The 22267-nt window shown below is 45.9% G+C and overlaps 1 protein-coding gene across 1 annotated transcript in view; it reads left to right on the top strand.

Moving 5' to 3' along the window:
* The window catches only part of LOC310669018 (transmembrane 9 superfamily member 2-like), a 48801-nt gene extending 36890 nt beyond the window's left edge, over positions 1-11911 (top strand). Inside the window, exon 17 of the mRNA XM_083422471.1 lies at positions 11280-11911. Within this exon, the coding sequence (XP_083278597.1) occupies positions 11280-11347 (68 nt within the window). The 3' untranslated portion in view covers positions 11348-11911. The remainder of the gene's footprint in view (positions 1-11279) is intronic.
* Positions 11912-22267: the final 10356 nt, after the last annotated feature.

The raw sequence follows: 22267 nt of genomic DNA, 5'->3' as shown, positions 1-22267 counted from the left end.
CTATGGACTGAAGGTGAGGCCTTCCGCTTGCAGGGTTCATACTCTACTACTCAGCTGCAAGCTCTTCCTTTCTCCCCCACCCCTGGTATCTTAAAGTCCCAGTATGGCAGAATATGGGTTTAAACAGCCTTCTCTATCTGGGTGGCTGCCATATGATCTGGACTACAAAAGGCCAATGGTCAGCGATGTTCGGAGTTGTAGTCTAAAACATCTGGAGGGCACAACATAGGAGTATGGGTGCGATTAGTACGTGACACATGGGACCCACTCAGAGCACAAAGGCATCAACCACCTTCCCGACATATATTTAAAGCATGGGGCTTCCACCAAAGAATTATGGAAATCAGTCTGTTAAAGGTGGGGCTGTTGGGAAAAGCCTTTTGTCTGGAAAAACCCTGGAGAGTTGCTGCCAGTCAGTGTAGATATTACTGAACTAAATGGACCCAATACTGTAGTCTGAATCTGTATAAGGCAGCTCCCTGTGTCCCTACTCTCCCTTGCATAAAAAAGCAAACATGGCTGCTTTCCTGGAAGCTTTCATTAAAGGGTTTTCTCAACCTTGCTTGTGGCCTTGCAGAAGGATTTCTTCTTTAGCTGTCTTCAGTCGGATGGAAGTAGAAAGCGAGTAGGATTTAATCTCACCAATTTAAAAGTATTAGTAAGTAAATATGGGAATTGGTGTTCCCAGCTAAACCCTTCTTTAAGTCCACAGCTCTGCAGGCAAGTTCCAGATGCCCCCCCTATAATTTACCCCAAATAAATTCTAGCATTAAAACAAAAAAATGTTTTAATTCTGAACTAAAGCAGTATGCTAATGCCTGTCTGGGTTTAGCTTGGGTTAGCTGCCAATTTCAGTTTCGCTTGTGTGATATAAATTGCTGGAATCAGAAATATCCTTTTCATATAGGAAATGATAATTGAAATTGTCACAGCTGCTGCTGAAAGGGATTAAAATAGTCAGATATGTCGGCCCTGATCTCCTTGATACGAAGGGCAGTGAGGCTTAAATGTGCCGTGGCAAAGTTTACACCTGTGTGTTCTCGCAGTAAGGTCTGGTTTAGACGTCATGTGCCAATCACAGTTTGGAGGCTTAGGAACATATCACTTTGCTTGCCTGTTCTAGCCCTCTGAGTGCTGATTATTGTCTCCAAACTGTGGCTTGCAAACCCACTTTCAAACCACATTTTTGATCATGGCTTGAAGGCAATTCCTGGTTTGCACCATTGGCAAACCATGAAAAAGAGGAGGTAATCAGCTTGTGAGAAGGAAGATGGGTTATCCTTCAGACTTTGGGTTGGAGGTTTGTACTCACCGAATAGTTGCAGTCTGACCAAACAAGTACCATGGAAAATACAAAGCAACCATGATATCCAGACCTCTCTGTTTTGCCTTCTCATCTCTCCCCAGAACATGCTCCCCCTTTGAGTGCTTTTGCCTAGTTGGCATGTGTCCGTGAATGATAATGATGTCTCTTGCGTGCCTGTAAGAGGGGGAATGAAGTGTGTGTGTGTGTGTGTGTGTGTGTGTGTGTGTGTGTAGACCTGTGGCTTGCATGAGTGGAAAATAACTTACTGAACTTCAGTAAGTTATGTCCATTGTTCTGCCCACTTTTGCATCAGGTCCAATCCAGCATTGCTATGTGGCTCCCAGAAAGCTGATTTATTTTATTTCTATTCTGCTTTTCATTCTGACGCATCCCAAAGCAGTTTAAAAACAATAAATAGCAATACAATAACATTATAGAACATCCCACGTACAGCGTGAGTCGTATACAATAATCAACAAATAATCGGTGGAACAATTACAATCCATAAAACACTGTTAACAAAGCAACAACTTAAAAAATGGGCTAAACATCACAATTAAAAGCAAAGGTCATATTATATGATGAACAAATCAATACAGCATTTGTAGTCTATAAAACATCTTTAACAAAATAGCAGCCAAAAAATAAACTAAGCACTGCTAAGTTCATACTCCAGAGACTCCCCTTCCAAAGGTTCCTCAGGCTGGAGGTGCAGCTGCACAGGTGAAACCAACCACCCCCTGATGGCAAACAGTTCTTCCTCTGGAAACAGCTCTCTTATGAAAGCTCCAAGGGCTGGAGGGCGGAGCAAGGCAGGTGGGGAAAGCCTTTACCTGCGGGCCAACACTGGGTCTCTCACCACTCACAGCTGTTCCTCCAGCAGCAACACCCTCCTGAAGGTTCCTTGGGCTGGAGGGTGGGGCAAAGCAGATTCCCCTTTAGGGTATGTGGCCTTCTGGCTGAAAAAGATCCCCCATCCCTACATTATATGAAAGTTCCTTTGCTGAGGTGTCTTCCATCCAGCATTGCGTTGTTGGTCTGGTCTTAGCATCTCTCTGAAATCTCAGGGGAGGGGCTTCCCACAGCTCTGTGACTGCCAGGATTTGACCTGGGACCTTCAAAAGAGCAGAGCCCTGTGCCATCTTGTGCTATAGGTCTTTTCCTTGCTGCCAGTCAGTGATCCTAACTGGGTTCCCATGCCCAGGCAACAGGAGCCAGAGCACTGAAGGAGAATGTGGCTGGACGGTGCTCTACCCTTCCACAGAAGACAAGTGGTTTTATGGGTGAGATGGCAGTGCCTGGATTTGTGTGTCTGACTCTTCACCCCCTCCCACCCCTTCTGGGCCCCTAGCTTGGGTGTCTTTGGGGCTCCCCCAATAGCCCATGAGGGTAACACAGGACCTCGTTGTGCTGGCCTAATACCACGCTGCTTCTTGCAATTATTATTTCTGTTCTTCTAAATTTGTAGCTAGCAATTTTCAGTATGATTCTCCGGGTAATAATATGGTAAGTGAATGGGTATATTTTGTGCAGGGATAGCTTTATGATTACTGTCCTTCTTACGTGCTTGGACACAGAAGAAAATGCTGCATTTAGTTGGAAGCAGGTGGCTACTCAACACCCTCTGTTTTGTGATCATCATTTTCACTTGTGAGTTCATGCCATTTTCAAAATTGAGTTTTGATCTCCTGGGTAAATTGTGTTTAGAATTCCAGATTCCGAAAGCAGCCCCCACTGTGTGGTGATTGAAAGCGGTATGATGTAGGCAGTTCTTGGCTGCAGAAAACCAATGTGCGTACACACACACACATATGTTGCCAGAGTGCAGGATATATTCTGTTTTTTGCTTTCTTGCAATTGTCCAGAGCTTTGAGTTCTTCTCTCTCTCTCTCTCTCTCTCCATTAAATGCACGTTTGCGAAGTCAGGTGCAATGCAATATAGACAGACTCATTTCAAGTATTGCGACATTACCTAGGAACATAGGAAGCTGCCTTATGAACCATTGTATACACTGACAGGCAGTGACTCTCCAGGAATTCAGACGGAAGTCTTTCCCAGTTGTAGCTGGAGATGCCAGGGATGAAACCTACGATCCTTTGCAGATACTTCACCACTGAGTTATGGTCATTGGTGGTGGGGAACCAAGAAACACACTAAATATAAAAATGCAGCTTTTCTCCATGTCAGCACAGAGTACTTCTATAGAGCGCATGCAGACTGGAAGTAGTTCCTGATCTGTTGCATTACTGACATATGGTTTTTAGAGGAGGGGGAGAACAAAAGATCAAAGAGAAGAGGTTGGGATGTTAGTCTGAGCATAATAAAATGAGCCTGCATGTTGACTAGAGAAGATGCTTTGGCTTGGGGATGGGGGTGGTTTGAAACATCCCATCTAACACTTTTACGGCAGGGCAGCACTTCAGTGAGCAAGGCTGTTCCTACATCTGTATATAAAATTGGGGAATGCAGAGTGACTGGCAGTAAAATGCACATAGTTAACTTGTGGGATTTTCTGCCACAAGACTATGGCAATGGCCACCATCTTGAATAGCTCTAAAAAGGAATTACTTGTTTTATTATTAACACCTATGTCCCACCTTTCCTCCAGGAAGCTCAAGGTGGGGTACATGGTCCCCCCCCCATTTCATCCTTGAAACAACTCTGTGCAGTGGGCTAGGCTAAGAGGTCGTGAACTTGGGGCTGAGTGGGGTTTTGAACCCTTGTCTCCCAGGTCTTCTTCCTACTCTCGAACCACACCACCATACAGGCCTACATGCCTATCACTCGGTGGAGGAGGAGAGGTCTGTCAAGGTTTATTAGTCATGGTAGCTGTAGGCACCTCTGGGTGAAGGGTCATTGTGCTTTCTTGGTTCCCGGGAGGCACCTGGTTATTCACTGTCGAAAATAGGTTTTTGAAGTAGGTATGCCTTTGGTCTGATCTAGCAGAGCTCCTCCTTTGTTGTTAATGAACTCTGGGCTGCTTATTTGGCTAGAGTGATGTGCCACAAGTTTGGAAGTACATGTCTGCACACCCAAGGAAGAAACAGCCCTCACTGCGTTGGACCGTCTCTGAGTGCCAAACATAACGATTCTCTGACCAGACTGGTGGGAATAGGGTTGGGATGTTTCATAAAAAAGCCCTCCTAACATATATACACGTGTGTGTGTGTGTGTGTGTGTGTGTGTGTGTATTTGGGGCTGTATCCAGTGCTATCTGCGTACTACCACCAAGGCTCTTGCACTAGCATATGGGTGAGTTGCAAAGTTGTGCAACAGAGGAATAAAATGCAACTCTTTTATCTAGCGGAAACTCATTGGACAGTATATTGTGCAACAGAGTTACCAGCAACCAGCTTGTCCGTTCTCTTGCGCAGCAGCGTTTCATTAGCGCAAAGCATTTCTCCGATGAAACAGGTATACCACTGAATGACTTTAATTTACTGCTGTACTGGATACAACCCATAATCTCATGCGTGCTCACACAACACCAAGATGTTATGGAAAAGGGAATTGACTGACCTTGTAGCTTGGCTATAAACACTGTGCAGACATTCACAATTCATATGCATACACATGAGATTTCCAGCCGAACCTCATTGGGATGCATCCTGCCCGGTGAGCCTCCTTTTTTTGTGCAATATCATGCCCTTTGCATTCTTCGTGCACTCAGAGCTTCCAGAGCTAGTGACAGAGGCTCTGGCTTGCAAAATGTTGCGGCAAGAGATACATGAATGCTGTGCCCTTTCTAGAAGAAAGGACACTTTGGACAAACAGGCTGCTTCAGACATTTATTAGAGTGATGTCCATAATGCAATAAAGGGGGAGGGAGGGGTGTAATCCAGACAAGATTATGAGGAAGAGAATCTGCTACCAGATGTGTGCTTGTCTTTCAATGTGGTGTTTTAATTAGAGAAGTGGTCCCTGTAAATACATGGTTTGGAAATAGCTGGTTCCCTCCGCTCAGGCCTGTAACTAGAAGGCATTGCCGTCTACATCACGAACCCCTTGTTCAGTGTGGTGCAGTGAATCCTCCAGTTTAGCTAATGTTCCATTGAAAAAAGTGTCCTCTCTAGATTTGCAGAGGGCGGAAGTGTAGGCTGGACCACTAGGGCAAATGGGACGCTGCCCCACCTTTTTACCAGGCTCCACCAACAAGCAGTGTGGGTGGTCTGTGTGGCTGTCAGTTTTGTCTTCCTTAGCCTCAGGTTTCTCCTTGTGGAATTTAGCAGGGAGGAGATGGGACAAAAGCAGAAGTAGCTGGCACCAACTGCCCTTGGCTCTTTCTCCACCCATGATTAGCCTCCCAGCCACCTGCCCTTTCAGTCCCAAGACACTTCACTCTCAGGGGTAGCAGCAGCCAGAGATCAACAATGGAGGAGAGAGCTGTTCATCTGGCTCACCTCCACAGCCACTGGAATTCCCCCTCCTCTTGAGGAAGCAGGCATTTTTGCACCTCTGGCCAGCAGAGGGAAGACTGCCCTGTTCCACCCCCTGCTGGCTGGCTGACTGAGAACCCACCTGGGCTGAATCTACCAGGGGAGTAGGGGCTGACACTGCCCCCTTCATAGGGAGCGGCATCAGGGAGAGGCAAGCGCCATCCCCGTAACATTATTTTCTCTGGGGGTGGCCTTGCCCTAATGTTTTAAAATGTTTAAATTTGTTTTGACTGCTTTTTATCTTGTTTTTTTAAAAATAATTTGGGTCCCCCCCCCCCACTTTTCTAAATTAAGGGGAGGTAAGGTGTTCCTGGAAAGAGAGGAGCTGAAGAGAGCAGGGGAAATCCCAACTGCAGTGGTTCTAGGCAAGGGGGAGATACCATGTGTGGGGCAAGCCTGGTGAGGGGCACAGGCAGTTAGTGGCTCCCTCAAATCTGGGGAGTTGTGGTTGTCTTATCAGCCAGCCCTCAGGTCCGCGGTGCTGCTGCTGTTGATCTGATTGGGAATGAGGAGGCTGATCTAGTCTGTATCACTGAGAATGAAGCAGTGTGGAGGGACCTCAGCGTCCAGGCCAAAGCAGGTGGCTCAGGACATCATGGTTGCCACAACAAGCACGGGGCTGCTCTAACATGTCATTGATCCAATGCATGGGGCAGGTCACACTCTGGACCTTGTTTTCTTGGCTGGGCAGGAAGAGGGTGATCTGAAAGTAGCGAATATTGATATCAGTCCCTTGTCATGGTCACACCACTTCTGATGAGATTTAGGCTCTCAGCACGCCCCCCCCCCCCCCGCAGTGGTGAGGGATCTATGAGGATAATCGGCTCTCAGAGTTTGATGGATCTAATGGTTTCCCAGATAGCCCTGGGGGATTTCCTGGTTTGTTTTTATTATTATGAATTTTGTATTTGTTTTTGGCTGAAAGGCAATGCACAATTATAATAATAGATATCAACCACTGGAGAGGGACTTACTTGCTTCATGAAACTTAAATTCCATCTTCAGGAATTCCATATTTTCTTCAGATAAAGAACAAGAACTCCCTTACTGGTGAGAGCAAGTGGTTCATTTATTCTAGTATATTCACCTCTGATAAATCCTACTATCTAGTGTTCCATAAAATGCCATGTAAGAGATATGTGGTGTTCTGCTTTTAAAAGGTGTTCTTCTCCTGATAAGGCCTTTTTTCCAGGCTTAATTTTTTTTGGGTGGAGGACATGAGCAACTTAATGGATCTCCCACCTCCCCCCCCCCCCCGTGTTGTCTGACAAGCTGCACAGAGTAGCCTCCTTGCTCTTCACGTCATTCTGTAACCTTTAAGATAGGAACCCTTCTGACAGTTTACTATGAGCTATCAGAATGGTATTTTATGTTCCATAAAATGCTTTTATTTAGGAAAACATCCTGTTTCACTTGGTGAAAGCTACTGATAATGCAAAACAGCCTTGTCAGCCAGGCACTTTTAAGTTGGAGGTTGGATTTGGACAGCTACCTCTGTAGTGAGAGAGGTGCGTTGAAGGGTCTCTGTTTGCAAAAACACGGGGAGTGGGGAATGCAGCTTTGTTCTTGACCTGTGTTTCCAATTATTTCTTTTGCTTGCACTAATTGATCACAGGTTTTGGTGTTGGCAAGGACGGCTGAACTTGGATAGCTGAACAGCTTTATTGAGTTTCCTTCCAGTCACTACCGTATCGCTAAATCGCTGGCGTTGTGGTTTTGCTAAAGGAGATCTTGGTTTGCAGTTATTCTGCAGTGGTGGAATTCTGACCTTTGCTCTTTACCTTGATGGAGCCTTTGGAAGCCACACTTTGACTTTGAGTCCAAATAATTAATATGGGAATGCCCATTTTATTATTCATGTATTAAGATCCACAGGCTCTCTGTTGCTCGAACTTGTCTAAATCTTCAACTTCAGCTTGGGAATGCATTATGTTTGTGACATAAGACACATTCTACTGGATCAAGCCAATGGCCCATCTAGTCCAGCATCCTGATCTCACAGTGGCAACCCAGATAAATGCCTGTGGGGGCGCACAAGCAGAACCTGAGTGCCAGAGCACTTGCTCCACCCGCAGTTCCCAGCAGCGGATATTCCAAGTGTAGGGAGAAGATGGCCGTCGTGACTAGTGGCTGTTGATAGTTCTATCCTCCATGCATTTGTCAAATCCTCTTTTGGTGGCCATCATTATCTCTTGTGGAAGCAAGTTTCATAGTTTAACTTGTATTGTTTGGGGGGGGGCACTTCCTTTTGCCTGCTCTGAGTCTTGCAGCACTCAGCTTTACTGAGTTCCTAGTATTCTATAAGGAGTAAAACTTTTCTCTTATCCACTCTCTCCTCCCTATGCCTGCTTGAGTTTATATTGGAACACCAATAGACTCTTGGCTGTGTTTTATTCTGCTTGAGATGGTAGGATCCCAAGGGAGTTTGTAGAGCCTTGGTCCTAAGGGAGGCTAGAATTGTCTCATTGCGAGGAAGTGTAGTTCTGGGGTTCCATCTAAAGCTCTTCAAGGAACTACCAGGGGTGAGAGGAGAGGTTACCTCCCACCCCAAATCTACCCCTCCCAGATTCAGTGAGTGTTCTTAGCTCAGAAGGTTATAATGCACCCATTACTTCCTAAAATAAAAAGATAGATTTATTTTATCATTTTAGAAGAAAGCTATGCTAGATATCCATCCCATTGGCAGCTGGTTGGTCGCTGTGAGAACAGGATGCTGGACTTGATGGGTAACTGGCCTCATCCAGCAGGGCTCTGCTTATGCCCTTATGCTGCCCTCCCCCAGTTGTTTAGGACTTTAAATATCAACAATGAAACCTTGAATTTGGCTCTGTAGCTAATAGGTAGCCAGTGCAGATCTTTCACCACCAGTGCAATATGTGTAAAGCCTGTCGGAACATCTAGGAATTGGAAATACTTTTTTTGAACTCCTTGATGCTTATGTGCGCATGGGGAGTGTGTGTGTTTGTGTGTGTGTGTGTGTGTGTGTGTGTGTGTGTGTGTGTTTATATGCCCTCTGTCTGTCTAACTCTCCATCTATCCATCTGAGGATCCCTAGAAAACAGAAATTTTAAATGTGAGATCCGAGAGGCCACAGAGGTCACACTAGCGCCAGATAGGAGTCCCTCACACAGTGGGGAGGAGTGAGAATCGACTGCAGACTGGAAAGACTTTGAGATGTCAAGCCCATAAAGGAATTAAATATCCTTTTGTGGCTGGCGTATGATCTCCTATCAAGCGCAGTAAATCTGCTGTCCCCCCACTGTTTGAAAGGATGATAGCTGCAAACCCTGCGGAAGAGGGTAATCTGCAGAACATAATAGCAGGCTGTGGGGGAAAAGGCCTTAACTGGGGAAAAAGAGAGAAGTGGCAATATGAGGGGACTAGAATAGCAAGCCAGGTGTGTCGTGGTGGTGGGGAAGAGGGCAGCAGTGCTTGCAGGGGGAGAGGGTCAGGGTGAACCCTTTTATTTTTCCTTTGTAAGGGTGCCTTCTTTTGGTTAGCAGCAGCTACTGACCTGCCTAATCTGAATGCATGCATAAGGATTCAGTTCATAAGGAGGTGCTCGCAAAGCCATTGTGCTTCTCTCATGGCTTGCTATCTAGAAAGGCGTATGGGATGCCTTTGCGATAGAGATAGTTCTGTGAGAAATGTGAATGTCTTGGAAACAGGCAGCAACCAGAGTTTATTTCTTAATGCTTCTTCCCCCCCCTTAACCAGTAACACCCCCCCCCCCCGCACCCCTAAAAACAAGGCAGCTCAGAAGAGTGGCCACAGATGCAAAATTTAAGTAGTAAATTTTAAGTAGCAGGAATCAGAATGTTGGCATGCCTAGCTCAGTATTGTCTACCCAGGCAGTGACTCTCTAGGATCGCAGTTACTGGTCTCTCCCAGCTCTGCCGGGAGATGCTGGGGGTTGAACCCAGATACTTCTGTGTGCAAAACAGATGCTTGAGCTATGTCCTTTCCCTGAAAAGAATGTGGGGTAGGTCGTTGTGTTCTTGCCATGTCCACATATGGTGCAAAGAGCCATCTACCTCTGTACAGGGTGGCAAGGGAGTTGGGACCCAGTCTGGTGTCCTCTCACCTCCGTCGTTGTGCTCCTCTTTCCAATGAATTCGTGCTAAGCTGAATACCTGCAGAGAGACACCTGTGTGCACCTAGCTGTGCATGAGCCCTTGATCACATGGAAGATGCATGCATGAAGACTGTTGCACACACATAAGTACCTCTTGGCAGGCATAACTAATCAAGCTCAGGTGTGTCCAGTAGGGCACGTCTCCACTCCCTCTTCATGTTTGGTGTATACCTGGAGGCAAGACATGTGATGAGCATTGCTTTGTAGTTATTTGGAGTATTGGAATTCTGGCTTTATGCTCAACCATGGTAGACCTCAGTGCGCATACTGTTATTGGCATCCGTTTGTTTTGGGAGACAATGGAAGAGTGCACCTTCAGGGGAAAGTCAAACAGTAGGAGAGTTACAGCTCCTGCTGTGGCTGTAGAGATTGACACAGGAGAGAGACATGTGTTGTTGCAGGTGGGGCACATGAAGGGGCCTGGTTGTGTTGCTGCAGATGCACCATGGCGTTTCTTTTCTCTGCATTCCTTCTCTGGTCACTGCTATGGATGCACAACTTGACTGTCTCCAGGCACTGCGGCCATCTGCAAGGAATTTCCATACAGCAGGATTCATGTTGCAAGCCTTCATGTCACGTTTGCAGGCACGTTTGTAACATAGAGTCGGTGCACAAAGAGGCAGGCAATTCCATGTGCCTTCCAGGACTCTGGGAGCTGCTTTATTGCAGTTGCTGGAAAATGCAGGAGGAGAGAGTTGCTTTTGCACTCAGGCTCTGCTTGGGGGCTTCCCAGAAGCACCTGGTTCACCAGTGTGAGAACAGGATGCTGGATTACATGGACCACTGGCCTGATCCAGCAGGGCTGTTCTTCAGGCTCACAGAACACTATGAGTCCAGAATGATTGGCTTGAGTCCTTCTGTCTCCATTCTCATAGTGGTGTACTGTACATTCTTCACAGCTTCCCAGAAGTGACTCTGGGTAGTGAGTCGCAGGGTTAGGCCAGTGGCATTGCCACTGAGAAAATGTTGGGTGAACAATACAGTGGATAGTCAGCTTGGATTTGGCTGCTAGGTTAACAGGAGTTTTGTTTCTTCTTGAGCGAGGATAGTTAACTACAGCCTTACGCGGTCTATTATTATTTTAAATAGATAATCCCTGCATGTGACTTAAGTTTTCAAGGCAACTTTTCACACTCAGGATCTCTTTAACAATTTTCACGTAATTGATGTGCATGTTAAGCGATCCTGAGCATGTGGTTTTGCTTAAGAAGGTAAGATGTGCCTTGCAAACTCAAACCAACACTCCCTCTAGCCCACCATTCTCTGACAAAAGAGAAAGTTACCTGAGCAAAGTGCTAGGTGGTGTAACAAGAACTACCCAGCATTTCACCCTGTTCAGGAAGGGCGCCTTTTGCATTCCAGGAGCATGTAAACATCTCAACTTCTCTCCTTCTTTTTTAGGAACGATTGGATTTTTTGCGTGCTTCTGGTTCGTTAGTAAGATTTACAGCGTTGTGAAAGTCGACTGAAGATCTTCCATGTTTCTCTTGAACATATCCAGCAAGTCAATGGATATATATATTAACCATGTACTGGGATAAACATGACACCTTAAAAATAGACATGCAGAGTTGGTATCTTGGCACCAAAAAGCAGAATGGGACCCAAGGAATGCTGGACACTCCCAGAGAACTTGACTTCTATCACTTTTTACAAATGCTGCATCCCAAGTTGTTTATTATTACTATTATTATTATTATTGTTTGCAGCTGAAAGAACAACGTGTGTGTTGCGCACTTTGCTTCTCCCAAGCTGGGGTTTCTTGTGACTTTGCTACTTCTCTTTTTACACAGTTATTTGATTATTCTGTTCACAGTATAGGACCGTCCGGTAGAATCCTATGTAAAAAAAATGTGACTTTAAAAAACTTAACATTTAAGTACAACTGTACATAATAGTCTGCATCTCCTTTGCAGGTTAGCTGGTCACCTTATACAAATGTACAAGCATTTAGTGCCAAGTGCAGATCTCTTGGCAGGAGGAGAAACACCACGCTGTCTTTGTTTTGAATAAAGCTGCACAGTTCCAACAGACTGGTGTGTGGCTGCTTCATCAGTTACCTTGAGTTAGTTAGTTTGCTGAAGTCCCAAAACCATTTGTTTATATATTGTAATAAAAGGATCACAGGGAGCAGCCTTATCCTAGTTAGATCCTTCGTCCATCTAATGCAGTGTTTACCTACATGAGGCGTGGGAAACCTTTGGCCCTCCAGATGTTGATGAACTATGGCTCCCATCAGCCTCAAAAAGCGTGGCAGTGGTCATGGCGAGTTGAGCATATACAGTGGTACCTCGGGTTAAGTGCTTAATTCGTTCTGGAGGTCTGTTCTTAACCCGAAACTGTTCTTAACCTGAAGCACCACTTTAGCTAATGGGACCTCCAGCTGCTGCCACTGCGCTGCTGCTGCGCGATTTCTGTTCTCATCCTGAAGCAAAGTTCTTAACCCAAGGTAATATTTCTGGGTTAGTGGAGTCTGTAACCTGAAGGATATGTAACCCGAAGTACCACTATAATGTCAATCCTGGCCCAACTTCATTGGTTACCAGTTAGTTTCCAGGCCCAATTCAAAGTGCTAGTGCTCAGCTATAAACCCTTAAATGGCTCAGAACTCCAATATCTCAAGGACCGCCTCTTCACATGGAAGTTGACCCAGACCCTAAGATCATCACCTGAGGCCCTTCTTTGTGTTTCTCCTCCATGAGAGTTCTGGAGGGTGGCAGCATGAGAATGGGCCTTTTCTGTGTTGGCTCCCCGTTGTGGAAGACTCTCCGCAGGGAGGCTTGACAGATGACTTTCTAACATATCTTTGGGTGCCAGACAAAAGCATTCTTCTTCAACCAGGCCTTTGGCTGTTAAGCAACCTATGGCCTTTTAAAGTGGGTGGTGGTGTCCTTTTTATTATGTGTTCCATGTTGTAAACCACCCCGTGGTCTCTTGATGAAGAGTGGTATATAAATTTAATAAACAAATAATAAATAATAACATCTGGCGGGCCATAGGTTCTCCACCCCTGGTTCCACACCTACCTAGAGATACCAGCAATCAAACCCCAGAACCTTTTACATGCAAAGGTCTACTACCCTCTCCTCTGTTCCCCTCCTTTTGTTTTGGCTTACTACATACGGCTAGGAAGGTCCGCCCTTCTGCAGTGATGGAGCCAGGGATTTATAGTTGACATAAGCATCTGTAGTAGCCAATGTGATTTATTGTCTGTTTTCAACTGGAGGAAAAACACTTGGACGTCTGACTCGCTGCATTGAAAACACAGATTTATTGCAACAGCGAAGCAGAGGGCGCCCCTGGGTTGTTCCATAAAGAGCCAGATTAATCAGTTGTGCACGTTGGCCATATTTTTGTGTTTTGCTTTACTTCCCCCTCCTGTGCTGTTTGTTGACAGGCATCTTAATATATTGAAAGGCCATGGAGCCGTTGTCAAAATGCCTTAGACTATACGGCCTGGAGATCGTATATATTCCTTTTTTTAAAAAAAACATCTCCAGGGAATTCTCCTTTTCAGGCACAGAATAATGGGCAAATAACCGTGTATGGAATCAAGGCTCCCATTGAAATTGCAACTTCTACCAGAAGGTTTGGGAGGGTGTGTGGGATGTGTGTGAAGGAGAGAAGAAGCACACCTTAACCGTAAAATTGTGAGAAAATGACAGTACTGGAACCAAACTGGTAGTTTACTAGTAATGTTGCTTTTCAGAAAACATTTGTGTCGTTATCACTCGAGGGCACCCGCACAAATGGGTAAAACACACAGCTTGCTCTGCCTTTGGTGCCAATTGCAGAGGAGGAAAATAGGGAAAATTTACCTTTGGAAAGGGCTAAAGAAGAAGAAGAGGAAAAAGAAGAAAGCTGGCGGTCGAACTCTTGAGCAATTTGGTTCCACAAAGATTAAGGATCGGGGTTTTTTCCTCTCCATAACAATGCACAGTAACTCTGAGCTGTGTGTTACAGGTGGTAGGGAGAAGGCTGGAGTCTTGCTTTTAAAAGTTTCTCTGCAATTAGTACTTCTTCCTTTGTTCTATCAAGTTTGTCGTAATTTCATCAGTACACGTAGTATACCTTCCAATCACTATCATACCATCCCTTCCACTTACAACGTAGAATGCACCATCATATATGCATGTCCACAAGGCCCACCCTCAACAACACGGTGCTCATTTATTCTGAAGAAGGAAATGTCTAGAATTTTAGTCTGGATTGGTGAGTAATGTATAATTGTATGCAACATGTATAAATGTTTGAATGCACTATTACTACAATCATAGCATATGTAATCGACTCCTAAAACGCAGTATATTTAATCATTCTACATTTTTGCAGCAACTACTTAATATACATTGCATTAAATTTCAGGCTGCATTTGGGTATAATCCAGTGCGTCTCATTGTGCTGGGATTTCTGAGCATGTAACAGCCCTAATTTCAGGGCTCCTGGTGGTGGCAGCAACACCTTGTCACGGATGGTGGATTTCATGCTAGTCCTGATGCAACCATGCGACTTTACACATAGGTATATATCTCTCTCTGGCTCAGCTTTTCCTTTCAAGCCAAATGTGTGAACGGCCAACTTCACTGAAGGTATTATTTGAATATAGAAACACTTGTTGTAGTCCCTTGTTCTCTGATGGTGGAGTCTTGCAGTGGCACCTGATGATGAGCAGCAAAGGCAGCGTCCATATAGGAGCGGGTTGCCCCCGAATCTACCAGAGCATGGGTAAGAATCCAGGGCCCACCTGGAGGGTAAAGACGCACCGGAACCATGAGATGTTGCAATTCCACTGGTGTGGGCCCCTCTTGCATGGTTTGGGACCCCAGGTTGCCAGGCCCTTCAGCTACCGAGGTTGGCGGTTTCCCTGCGGCTGGCATCTTCTCGGGACAGGACCGGGCGTAATGTCCACTCCCACCGCAGTACAGGCACAGCTTCCCCTCCCGACACACTGGCCTGGCATTTCTGTGTTAAACACCCCCCCCCCCATCATACCTACCTTGAATGCTATGGCTGGACATCCCTGTTCCTTTTGTTCAAGGAAGGTGCATAGTAATTACTCCCTGTGAGTAATGGCTTTCCCATTGCTGAGAAGTTGATGGAGCAGGTGGGGGCAGCCCGTGTTGCTCCTGTATTTCTGGGGTTGCCATTTTGTGGCTGGTGCCCATGGCACTTTCTCAAAATTCCAAATGTGCCCACTTTGTCAAGAAAGATGGATGCCCCACAACTCTCTTAAGTTATTGAGAACATTTGGAAATCATGGTCCCACGGGTGTTGCCCAAATGTTCGTCCTACTGAGAGTACACCTATTGAAATTACTGGACATAACTAACTTATGTCCATTAATTTAAATGGGTTTAACCTGGCTATAATTTAATTGTTGACAGTCATATCCTCATTGGATGTTGCAGTTACCACCTGATGACTGCAGCCCTGGGCTCATTTGTTCTGTGTTGTTATTTGTGGAAAGCGCAGCAGAATTAATGTTCAGCATTCCCCTACTCCATGCCACCCCGTTAGATTAGATGGCATGCTTCCCCAAAAACCAGTCCCAGGGGATCACATCCATTCATAGATGACTGTATTGCTATGAACATGTTAACTTCCAGTGTGCGGCATCATTAAAGTGTTCATCTGTTTGGATCAGCAATGGCTAAACTTCAGAAATGTGAATTCCATTTGGAGAACAAAACTGTCCCTTACCAATTAGTACCCGCTTCTGACTTTTGCTTCTAGGGTTCTGTAGCGCTGGCCTTTTTTTATCCACTGCCCCATATACTTTGTGCTATCCTTTGCTCTCCCTGTTAATGAGTTATCTCATGGCAGTGGGTAACTTCAGAACTTGGATCAAAGGACATTCAGAATGCAAATCATCAGCCTTCTGAAAGTTCTTTTAAATCGCTACAATAGACAGTTATACTCTATTACTCTTAACATTTATATCCCACTTTTTCTGCAGGGAACTCAAGGTGACATACACTGTTCTTTCCATGGGTGTAGCTGGGGGGGGGGGGGCAGGGTTGGGCAGTTGCCCCCCAAATCAATAAAAATCAATAGAAATACATAGCTAACTGAGATTCTGTCCCCCCCACCAACAAAAGGCCTCCCCCCCCAAAAAAAGTCCTGGCTACACCCATGGTTCTTTCCTTCCTTCATTTATTCATGCAACAACTCTACAAGACTGGTTAGAGCCCAATGACTGTCCCAAGGCCACCCCGTGAACTTCCTGGCCAAGTAGAGGTTTGAAACCTGGTCTGCCAGGTCCTAAGTCCAACACTCTAACCACTACACCACAGTGATTCCCTCTGTTATATATGAAATTCCCTCTGTTTCTGATGTCTCAGGCTTGAGTGCCCATGTATACGAAGTCAATATAGATAAAATGGCGTAATCTGTCAGGAAGAGGGAGGAATCAACAGACATGGAGGATCTTGGGGGTTTGCAGAAGTACAGGGTTTTATCTGGGGTGGGGGGGATAAGGAGCTCTAACAAGGGAGCCCCCAAAACAGCCCAGAAACGACAGTGTGTGCTCACTGACCACAGGGAAGGAAGCCCTATGGGTCAGTGGTAGAGCATCGGTCCCAGGTTCAATCCCCTGCATCTTCAGGCAGGGCTGCGAGATAGCACTGCCTGAAAACCCAGACAGCTGCTGCTGTTCAGTGTAGACAGTACAGATGTAGATGGACCAGTGACGTGACTCAGTATAAGGCAGCTTCCCCTGACAGATGGTTAGGGGAGGAGGGGAAAACTGGGGAGGACTTTGGTAATATGGCACCCAGAGCAAGGACAAAATTTGTTGCCTGCAAAATATTTCTTATTTCAAAATTGTGTACAGTTGCTCTATTATGGATCTTCTCAGTATGTACCTGTATAAATAAAGGATTATTATTATTATTATTATTATTAATTAGCCCTCTTGGCTGTGTGGGCAAACTGCCTGCACTGCCCTAAATCTGGTGCTGGTAGGAGTGGGAATGAAACGAGGTCTTGCAGAAAATGGAATGGTTGGCAGACAGGAACACTCCGCACTGCAATATTTTGTTGCAGATCCCGCTGCCTAAAGCGGTTCAACAATCCCAGGAGACTCTGGGGATTGTAGCCAAGTGATGGGAATAGGGGGGTCTCCTTGCAGCTCTCAGCAAATTACAGCTTTGGGATTCTTTTGGGTCGGGGGGGGGGCTATGACTGTTTAAAGCAGCATGCTCCTGCTTTGAATGCATAGCGCACATGGGACCGCATTCAGAGCATAGAGAACGGCTGAGCTTACTGCATTCCCCCCCCCCCTATTTTACAGAAACGAGTATTGTTCTGATATTTAGGACGTGTAACAGCGTAATCCCTAGGGGTGGAAGATGATCTCTACTTTTACAATGCCTTTACAAAGAAGCTGAAAAATATATATTTAAAACAGGGCTTGTTAAAAATCGTTAATTCTCATATAGGAATGACAAAGGGAAGGCCCCCCCCCAACTCCGCCCTGCACAATTTAGCATCCCTTTTTCACCTGCAGCAGAATCTATAAAGCTGAATGTGTGACATAATTTCTACGGCGGCCTGCTGTGATTTCATAAACGAGGGAGGGCGATTATAGTGCAGGATCAAGGTGAAGCTGGATTGCAGAGGAAAAAGAGCCCCTATTCAAATGCAAATTTTCCAGTAATAGCAAAAGGAACACCACAAATTACAGGCAATTTCTTTTATTTGTGAATAAGCATCCCACCCAGCTTTCTCTCTCATATACTCTCCTTCCTCCCTCCCCCCCCCCCGTAAAAGCTTTAGAAGTAATATTGGAGGGAGGGAGAGGCAGAAATAAAACATTTCTTTAAACACACACACTCCAAGGGAATAAACATAATTTGTGGAGCAGGGATCAAAGTAATAATCAGCTAGTATTGTTAATGTACGCTAACTCAGTTCCTCTTTCCTATAAAATCTCTTAAAGTGCTTCCAGGATATTAATGGATTACCCTTTGCAGAATTTCCACTGAGGTGAATCTTATTAGCACCCCCCCACACTCTGCTCTTTTTAAAAAAATGTACAAAAGGTATTGGGGGGAGGAGAGAGGGAGGAGCCTTTAAGTTCAAGATCAGGTTAGTTGGAGAGGACATGTGGAAGCCAAGGATGGGTTTCTACCTAAAATATAACCTGTGGCTGTACGGCTCATTAGTTATAGCTGCAGTCCTAAACACACTTGCTAGAGGCACACACACCTCATGAAACACAGGGAGACTTACTCCCAAGTAAACATACGCAGGCCTAAATGCTGAATGTGGATATTTGAATATGACTGGCAAATTGGAAGGAAATGCAGGGCATTCAGTTTTTATGTTTGTATACACACCATGCATTTAAAGCACTCTTCAAAGAATCCTGGGAACTATAGTTTACCCCTCAATGAGCTACAGTTCCCACATTTGCTTTTCCTCCAGAGAGCTCAAGGTGGCCTACAGACTTCTTCCCCTGCACTGCATTTTATCACCACAACAGCCCTGTGGTGTAGGTTAGGCTGAGAGCAAGTGACCCAGCGTCACCCAGGGAGCTTCACAGCTGAGTGGGAATCCGAACCCTGGTCTCCCAGGCTCTCGCCCAGCATTCTAACCATTACCTCACACTGTCTATTAACAAATTACGGTTCCCAGGGTTCTTTTGCAAGCGGGTGGGTGGGATTAATTTGCTTTAAATATATGGGAGCAGCTCTTTTACTCGAGGAGAAAACAGACATGGCGTCTTTTAACCGAATTGTTTGCTGAAAGGCAAATGCAATGCAGTAATTTTTAAAATGAAATGAAACATGGTGCTGCTATCTGTGTATGAGTTCTAGTTTTTCTGCAATTGTCCCCTCTTTCCACAGAAGACAACCCCTCCCCCCAAATCATACCCCCCCCCCCCATAAACCTATATGCTGGCTGTGGTGCCTGCATGGTACCTGCTGCTATTAAGCTCAGAAGCCATAGAAGTCATAGTATTTCTTGGATGGGCCTGCACTGTGGAGTGTGCTCAGAGGAAAGCTGGAAGGGTTAGAGAGAGGGGCGTGTGCGTGCACCAGCGTGCAAGGGGGCATTATTTATTTATTTGCTCCAAACAAGCTGGCATTTAAACAGTTTAATCCAGGATTAAACTAATTGCTTCTGTTAAAAACACCATTCCCATACCATCTTGCCTGCATGTGTTTACCCTGGGAAGGGCAGCGTGTGGGGTTGAGGTGGGGAGGGGGGTGGATCAGTGTGATTCAGCAGCAGGCAGATGGTCTCCTGGATTTAAGTGGCTGCTTGCCAAGAAGGTGCCATTTGGTCGCTGGCGGAGACAGAGCAAAGTCGTCACGCGAGGAGCGAGCCGCCGAGCCCATATTCCCTGCTCAATCACTCCTGCTTGGCTTTTAATGAAGATGGGGTTTAATGCATCTAGCTTTTTTCACACCCTGGAATTGATGAAGGGTGAAGTCTTGTTCATGTCGTGGGAGCCTGCTTTTGACCTTACTCTTATAGGATGTGTACATGCTTTGCCTTTAACGCACATTCAAAGCACAGCTTTCCCCTCAAAGAATTCTGGGCACTGTAGTTTGTTGCTAGGAACTGTTTGCTCTGTAAGGGGTCAGCTGCAGTGCCCCAGAATTCTCTGAGGGGAAGAATGTGCTTTGAATGTGCAGTAAAGGCAAAGTGTGCACACAGCCTAAGTAAATGAATCTCTTGGCCTTTAGTACGTCTTCTTCTAAAGCAGCTCACAAATCACAGTAGGCAGTTAAAAATAGAGAATCCTAGAATTGCAGAGTTGGAAGGGGCCACAAAGATCCTCTAGTCCGACCCCTTGCAATGCAGAGAACTATCACCCCACATTGGGGCTTGAACCCCTGAGATTAAGAGGGTCCGCAAACTGAGCTGAAGCTGCCTGATACTGAACCAGGCCATTGGTTCATCTAGCTCAGTGTTGAGCACACAGGCTGGCAGCAACACCCAGGGAGTTCAGACAGGGGATATCACCCCCCACCCCGAACCTGAGGATTCTGGAGATTGTACCTGGGACCTTCAGAACGCAGGTCATGTGCGCTACTTCTGGAGCAACACATCTGCAGAAACATAGGAGGATGAATTACACTGGGTCAGACCATTAGTTCAGTATTGCCCACACTGACTGGCAGAGGCTCCCCAGGGTTCCAGGTTGTTTCCCCCAGGTTGTTTCCTATGGGGCCAAGGAATCTTTTCCCAATCCTTTGAGATGCTGGAGATTGAAACTGGGACCTTCTGTATGCAAAGCAGATGCTCTACCACTGAGCTACAGCCCCTCCCCAAGAAAAACAGCACACCGAAAGCCACAAATAACAGATATTTATTAAGAATGGGGTGGGGTGGGGAGTTCAGTTTGGTTTGCATTTGAATACGAATCTACCTAATTTGCCCTCCCCAATGCAATATGCAAACCAAAACACAGCTATTTATTTTTAAATCAGCACTTCTCTGAAGTTGGTGATGCAACAAATGTGTATGAAAGTACTAACATTAGGAGAAACAGGTAATTCAATGTACCTGTTAGTAAGTCCAGGGCCTTTGAACTCATTGGGAGGTAGGAGCCAATCAGTATCTTGTGAAACCTACACAAAATGCTGCAGTGTGAAGTGGTTCCGTTTAGTTGTTTTGTTTGCAAAAATGTCTATACTGCGTCATTAAGGAAAAAGTATACAGCAATGAACAACAAAATACCTCTAAGTTTATATCCATAAAACAAATCCAATATACGTTGTTGTTGTTGTTGTTGTTGTTGTTGTTGTTGTTGTTGCTGCTGCTGCTCCTGCTGTGGCTGTTGAGACCAATATGGGAGAGACATGTTTTGTTGCAGTTGGGGCAGATGCAGGTGTCCGGTTGTGCTGATGTAGGTACACTGTGGCGTTTCTTCTTCCTGTGCCCCTCCGAGCAGTCATTTCTCCTCTGGTCACTGCTGTGGATATGGTATCTGACTGATTGTCTCCAGATGCTGTGGCCAATTGCAAAAGCAACCAAGATAGATTTCAAAGCAGCAGCAGCAGCAGCAACAACAAGAAGAACAACAACAATCCATAAAGCTGGAGAAGCTCGTTGAAACAAGAGTGTTTTCATTTCACTCTGGAAATGACAAATAGTGGGTGCTTGCTGTGTCTCAACAGGGGATGCTGCTCCACAGAACAGGGCCGGCCATCTAAAGCCCCGCTTCTGAGTTATTTTGGTGTGAGTTTCTCAGTGGTGGCTGGGGCTGAGGGCAGAAGGCAGGGAAGACAAGCACAGGTGGAACCAGAGTCAATGATGGGGAGAGCCAACTATTAAGTACTGCATCCAAATCATACATTTGAAACTGTAGCCTATCATTTTCAGCCATCATGGCTTCCCCCAAAGAACCCCTGGAAATGTAGTTTGCTAGCAGCACTGAGAGTTGTTAGGAGACCCCCATTCCCCTCTCATGAAGCTACAATTCCCAGAGTGGTCTAACCGTCAATCCCTCTTCCCTGGAAACTCTGATCTGTGAATGGAACTGGGGTCTCTTAACAACTCTCAGCACCATTAACAGACTTCAACTCCCAGGATCCTTTGGGGGAAGCCCTCCCTCCTTCCTGGGAGGGCTGCCAAGATGTGTGACCTAGCTAAGCCTGGCAGGACAGCTTACTCTATGGTCTTAACCCTTCCATGCATTAATCACAATTAAGCATGTTGGTTATATGAGGCTGGATACATCCCACAAAGACAAGGATAGGCATTTCCAGAGGTAGCCTAGTTCACATTGTTTGGGATCCAGTTGTGTGCCTCTAGGGGCAACAACCAGTCTGTGTGTTGGGCAGATGACAACCAGAGACAGTTCCATGCTCGTCATGGAAGCCACAAGGTCCTGAGCTGACCAACAGGCAACCTCAGTGGGAATCTTGAAGTTGCCCCAAACAACCACCCTGGGTTCCTCCTACTCCACCTCAGAGTATTATACTAGCAGCACCCCCAGTCTGTCTCTATGGCCGATTGCCAGATTCAGGCCCTCAAGTCCAGTTCCAGGGCAGAATCATTTCCTGATGTTGAAGATGGATGTCCTGTGGGCTACAGCAACACCTCCCTGACCCCCAATCTGGTTAGCCTTGCACTGACTACTCAGGCAGAGAAAGCTGAGCGAGATTTGGCTTACAGGGATCTTGGCAATGAATGCCAGGTTGGCACCCTAATTCCTGATCCAATTGTGAATGAGTGAAGTCTTGCTCTGAACCAACCTGGCATTAAGCAACCGTGCCATCAGAACAGGGAGTTCAGTGGTAGAGGAGCCAACTACACAGGCACTAATGCAAGAAGCACAGAGGGTGGATGGGTTGCAAGCATATTTGGTCCTGGTTTTCTTTCAATTACATTTTCTGGTCAGGAGGGTCTGGTGTTGCTGGTGGGGCACTGAA

The sequence above is a fragment of the Podarcis tiliguerta genome (assembly GCF_965153285.1).
Source record: "Podarcis tiliguerta genome assembly, chromosome: Z".
In the NCBI taxonomy this organism is placed as follows: Eukaryota; Metazoa; Chordata; class Lepidosauria; order Squamata; family Lacertidae; genus Podarcis; species Podarcis tiliguerta.
The sequence above is the reverse complement of the archived record's forward strand: the minus strand, read 5'-3'. Positions and strand labels throughout refer to the sequence as shown.